The sequence below is a fragment of the Cucurbita pepo genome, chromosome LG08 (assembly GCF_002806865.2).
Source record: "Cucurbita pepo subsp. pepo cultivar mu-cu-16 chromosome LG08, ASM280686v2, whole genome shotgun sequence".
In the NCBI taxonomy this organism is placed as follows: Eukaryota; Viridiplantae; Streptophyta; class Magnoliopsida; order Cucurbitales; family Cucurbitaceae; genus Cucurbita; species Cucurbita pepo.
The window spans coordinates 1,793,999-1,799,998 of NC_036645.1; the positions used below are offsets into that span (position 1 = coordinate 1,793,999).

Here is a 6,000-nt window from a genome sequence, read left to right on the forward strand (position 1 = left end):
TTTTATTTAGTCTTTTCTTCTATCGGTTTTAGAGGTGAAACACGTAAATCCATGAATGTGTATTAAGATGAATGTAACGTTGTATGAAAGTTTAAATCAAGTATTTATGCATTCAATGTTCATGATATGTATATAGTAGTAGCTCCCTTAAATTAAGTAGAAAATTTTGGGTTGTTACACGACAAAAGAAGGAGTACATGAATGAACAAAGACTTCATTCGAATGAAAGCAATCATAAATATGGGATGATGCAGAACGACATAAAAGAATTGAAAGTCACTATCTATACTAACAATGTGCATTTTCCGATGGCTCAATCATAAAAATTTTATGGTTAAGTATGTTTTACTTGGAGTAATTCTATGATGGGTGAACTCCTAAGAATTCTCCCAAGATGCATATGAGTGAAGACAAAATATGTTCGAAGAACCAGTATTTGTTGTGGTTGTGTGTTTCGAGATTGAATTGCCGTGATTTCGGCTACCTGATTATGTGGGAATCTCTAGTTTTCCTCTCCGAAGTTATTTGAATCTCTCCTTATCCGATTGTAGGTCTGCTTCACATGGATCTCCTGCCTCGTTTGAACTTCACTCTTAAAAATTGAAGAATAGATAATGTAATCATGTCAGAAGAACGGGGCTCGGGAAGTTAACTTAAAGAGGAGAGAAAGAAGGGTATGATTAGAGAGTGTGGGGGGTAAAAGGGTTTGCATGGGAAGCATAAGGTAGAATGTTGTTGGGCCATTGAAATTCTCAACAAGAAAACAACTTATTACCCTAATGATTTAGACAACCCACTAATCCAACACATTCATTTCTTTTTCCAACGTTTCATATCTTTCATCCCTATCCATCAACATTCTAACTTCAACCATGTGGTAGGATATTCAAATTAATCCGAGACGGTCCGTATCTAATGAGAAGCCAACTAAGGTTTCCAAAATTTCTACGAAGATCGATTCAATATGTATTAATATCACCTGTATTTATCTAATGTTGGAGCGTTGATATAATATTAAATTGATCATAATTTATCAAGTTAAGCTTTTAGACTAATAGCTCAAAAGATCCTAAAGTTTAAATCCATTAAAGTTTTCTTTTAGGTTAATGGATGATTAACATGGTTGCTTGAGACTTAAAATTTAAGCATATTGATACGAGTTGATTAAACAAAATTTGAAACTTATGGAAAAAGAAACCCTACACGAATTTGGTGAATAATTGCAAATATCATATGATTTTGTTTGGAATTAAGGAGCTTACAGACTCTAAAGAAGTAAGAATTTAATCCCTGTAATTTTAAATGTTAATATCGAAAACAACCATTAAGGCATTTAATGAGACAGATAAAACGAGATTTCTAGAAGGATGGGTAACACTTCAAAAGCCTTACCAAAAATAATTTGACACTCCATCTTGAACTACATGTTGTGAACATTGATAATCGCTTTCATCAGTTTCGAACTTTGAACATTTCCATTTTCGTTTGGAGATGGAAAGGTCAATTAGTTGCCTTGTTATGTCAATAGTTGTTGGCCTTCGATGGTTGTTTAATTAATTATATGTTAGTCGAGTTAGGCTCTAGTAATAACATCGAAAAAAATAGATGAAAGAAATCTCGTATTAAATAAATATGTCATCATGTTCTTCTTTGAGTTGTAAAAGAATTGAACCTTCATTTTGAAGACCAAATTTAAGAATTGAATTGTTGCATTTTAAAACTGTGAGACTGACGGTGATACGCAACAAGTCAAAGCGAATAATATATGTTAGTGGAGGGTTTGAACCATTATAAATAGTATAGCCAGATATCGAGTAATATGCGAGCGAGGACACTGGCCCTCAAAAAAGTAGATTGAGATCGCACATCGGTTGGAGAAGAGAACAAAGCATTAGAGTGTGAAAACTTGTTCCTATAAACACAGCATAGACAATTTTTACCAGTGGTGGGCTAACGAGGTCGGGGGCACGTTTTTATGGTAACCGTTGAGAAAACAAGAAGACCAAAGGAAAAAGCAGCAAAAGTCTGGTGTAGATAAACAAGATGTGAAAGCGTGAAAATGATCACTCTTAAATGATTTTCACCCAATTTCATTTTCGCGTATTACATTAAAGAAAGAAAGTGGAGACAATAATTTCCATGGGTGTAGATAAGAACATAACTAATGTGGCGTCCTGATTGGTGGATATATTACCACCTTGTGTGGACTTAGTGAGAGGACCCCATCAGCCAAATAGATCCTCCTTTAGCTTGGAGTAATTTTCCAGATTACACACTGTTCACAGCTGAATCTAATTCAGCAGCAGCAACAGGACTTGGCTTCCATGTTTGGAGTACGAAGTTGCAGGCCGTTACAGCCTCTCCCACTGTAAGATAGATCCATTCGTGCCCGATCGCCTCGATGAAGTTCGACTTGTTTAGCTTTTTTATCACCTCACTTTTCGGATTTGCAAGAACAAGCTGCATAATCACACAAAACCATACAAGAAATTACTATAACGAGCCATTTTGGGTCAATTTCGAGTGAGTTTATGATGAACGTATTGGTCGATTTCGAGGGAGTTTATGATGAACGATGACTTGAAAATACGTACTTTGAACCCCTTTCTTTCAATACTCTTCTTAATCTCTTTAAGCATGCTGATCCCACTTGAATCAATGCTACTCACGCCTGTGTTCAAAATTTCAATTCAATATAACGAGAGAGATCGTTTGTTTTGTTCGAAACGTCAGATATTCTTTTAAGCAATTACCGGAAAGGTCCAGAATTATGTACTGCAAGCTGGTTTCTCCTGATGATTTTATCCTCTCTTCTTCATCTGTAATCCACCTTGAAAGCCTGAGAGAACAGAGAAATGTAAATCAGGATCACTGCGTCTGTCATTATGAGAGATCATTGTTCAGAATATTACCTTTCTCTCAGGTAGTTTGAGTTCGCAAAATAGATTGGTGCTTCCAATTGAAGGATGAGAATTCCAGGCACATGCTCAGCTGTTGGGTATTGATCAATGCTTCTGTAAATTGTGGAGTTGGGAATGTTGCCTAATACTAAAGTTCTTGGCCTTGCGATCATGAGAAGCACCCTCAACACAGAAAGTGCAACCTGAAAAACAATGTCGATTGGTAAAAATGAGAATCATATTGGTTGATTCAAATTCATTCTGTTGATTTGCTCACCGCAATGATCAAGCCCATTTCAACACTGCCAAAGACGACACCGATGTATGCACCGAGGCAGACGACAAAGTCGAATTTGTCAAGTTTCCAAAGGTGGATGACTTCTTCATAGTTGATTAGGCCAATCATAGCAGTGATGATTATGGAGGCGAGCACCACCAGGGGTGTGTAATGAAAAAATGGCGTCAAAAACAACAGAGTGATCATCACAGCTATTGACATGACAATATTGGAGACTGCAGTTTTACATCCTGCATTGAAGTTCACAGCACTCCTTGAAAATGGCCCTGCAAATTTTATCCATATTAGTAAAGCTGCAACGCAACCTATTAGTTAATACATATCAAAACTAAAAACTCCATAGATTGGTAACGTCAACACAAATATCTAATAATCGACCCCCGAACTCGCGCCCCTCCATTGCTTTAATAAGGATTCTTACCGGAAGTCAGGTAGCAAGAAGTGCAGGAACCAACAATGTTCATGATCCCAAATGCTATCATCTCCTTGTTGCCATCAGTGTGATAATTCTTAAATGCAGCAAAACTTCTCCCAACCGCTACTCCTTCCTGCATTATACAATGGGTTCAAGGAAATGAAGACAATTCACTAATTTCTTTCTTTGGGGCATTTCATCAAACACTTGGTACTCATGTTTCCAAGCACACCCACCAAGTAGAATGAAACACAATTCACTAATTTCTTTCTTTGGGGCATTTCATCAAACACTTAGTACTCATGTATCCAAGCACACCCACCAAGTAGAATGAAAAACTCTTGTAAAGACAATCAATTCATTCATATTACTGTTCAAATCTGTCCCTTCAACACCATATTACAAGTAAAGGATTGAACTCAATAACTTACAGCAAGGCCAATGATTCCAACGATGATCCCTGTTTTGATGGCAATTAAGAGATGAGGAGATCCAAATGCTAAATCAGTCGCAGATAGTGGATTCAACCCTTTCTTCAAATGCCCAATCTACATTAGAACAAAAACATAGAAACCCAATAAAGATCAACCCAATTAAAGATTTCACACAACAAAAGAAACAGCGACGGAAATGGCGATTCGGTAAGTTACCACTTGAACTCCATGCTTTTCAGCGTGGGTTAAATAGACGAGAAGACTCCCCAAGATGACCGACGTCAAAGGCGCCAATGCATTTATCCAAAAGAAGATCGGTTTCTTCTTGCTCTGCAATTCGTTAACCAAATTAACTCAAATTAGCAACCACTAATTATTTTACTTAAATATATTAATTATAAAAAAAATCAATTTTAAATTAGTATTTTTAATGAATTAGTTAACATTTATAATTCACTTTTGTATTATTATTTTCATTAATTCTATTTAAAATTAAAAAATAGGGAAATTTAGTCTTGGAAAAATGATATATATATATAGAAGAAAAATAAAATTTAAGTATTTAAAAAATATAAAATTCAATCCCATTTTTCAAAAGATTATTAGACATATTTTTGTTTTNTTTTTTTTTTTTTTTTTTTTTTTTTCAGATTAAAAAAAAAAAAAACCATGGCATAAATTTTATCCACAATATTCCTCGTAAAAACAAATCATTAATATGGTATGTGACTAACACATGCTTAGAGGTAACATTATTTTCACAGACAACCTACCTAATAAAATACCTAAATATTCCGACCTTGTTCGATAAGATTAAGGTTAATGTTTTTGTTTTTGTTTTTTTAATTTTTCTCGAAATTTGAAAAGAGTTCTCAAACGGGAGCTAAATGAAAGCTTACAAGGTATCGGGTGAGGAGGAGAAAGAAGAGAAAACAGCAGCCCAACACAATACTTTCCCATCTCCACTGTAAAAATAATAATAATAAATAAATAAATAAATCAAAGTGAAAAATTGCTAAAGAGAGCTTTGAATTGATTAAAAAATGGCGGCGGCCATGGAGGTGAGCTAAGAAACCTGATGAACTTGTGAGGAAACAGAGGTTATAACGGATACAATATCGGTCTCGTGCGTGAAATGAACCAATCCTAATATTCCTTTTAGCTGCTGAAGACAAACCACGGTTGCCGCGCCACCCATGAACCCCACTATTGTTGCATGCGACAAAAAGTCAACAATAAGCCCCAGCCTGCACTTTTCAAATCTTCCCAATTAAATTAAATAATTATTTAACATGATATCAAAACAAGAATCTCGTTAAAACAACCTGAGAAAACCGAGAGAAGCTTGGAAAACTCCGGCGAAGAACGTGGCAGTGAAAACCAACTGAACGTATTGTTTCGGATGTTCGACGGGGCTGACTTCCTTCCCCATTATGGCAGCCATGAGCAACGACGCTACCGCTACCGTCCCGACTGCCACGTCTTTCGAACTACCAAGCATGGCGTATATCAACGGAGGAATAAAGCTCGAATCTGCATGGGTTTATGAAAGTGTAATGATGACGATGATGACAATAATAATAATAAGGTAGCTAACATGGTATCAGAGAAAGGGGTGTTACAGAGTCCGATGATGGGAGGGATGCTAGCCAAACTGGCATAGCTGATGCCTTGAGGGACGGCTAAACTGGCGATGGTGACACCGGACACGAGGTCGGATTTGAAGAAGTCGAGGGTGTAATGAGGAGCCCATTCGAATATGGGGATGAAGTACTTAAGCCAGAGGAGAATTTGGGGTCCTAAAGGCTGGTTTTTGAACTGCTTGAAAGGGTCATCGGGGAAGAAGGTTTCTTTGAGGTTGGAGCTTAAGGACTCCAAGAATGGCTTGGTTGGTGGAATGGCGACTCGGTGAGGGCACTCAAAATCTGCGTTACCCATGGCTCGTAACTTGAA

The 6,000-nt window shown here is 36.7% G+C and overlaps 1 protein-coding gene across 1 annotated transcript; it reads right to left on the reverse strand.

The window, feature by feature from the left end:
* Nucleotides 1–2,044: 2,044 nt before the first annotated feature.
* On the reverse strand, nucleotides 2,045–6,000 carry LOC111801203 (sulfate transporter 3.1-like). Its single transcript, XM_023685222.1, has 12 exons — nucleotides 5,670–6,000; nucleotides 5,373–5,580; nucleotides 5,123–5,294; nucleotides 4,947–5,012; nucleotides 4,264–4,377; nucleotides 4,045–4,161; nucleotides 3,620–3,746; nucleotides 3,178–3,464; nucleotides 2,913–3,103; nucleotides 2,754–2,839; nucleotides 2,595–2,671; nucleotides 2,045–2,460 (listed from the first exon to the last, which is right to left on the reverse strand). Exons 1-12 carry the CDS (start codon nucleotides 5,983–5,985, stop codon nucleotides 2,269–2,271), a joined length of 1,953 nt encoding a protein of 650 aa, XP_023540990.1. The 5' UTR covers nucleotides 5,986–6,000; the 3' UTR covers nucleotides 2,045–2,268.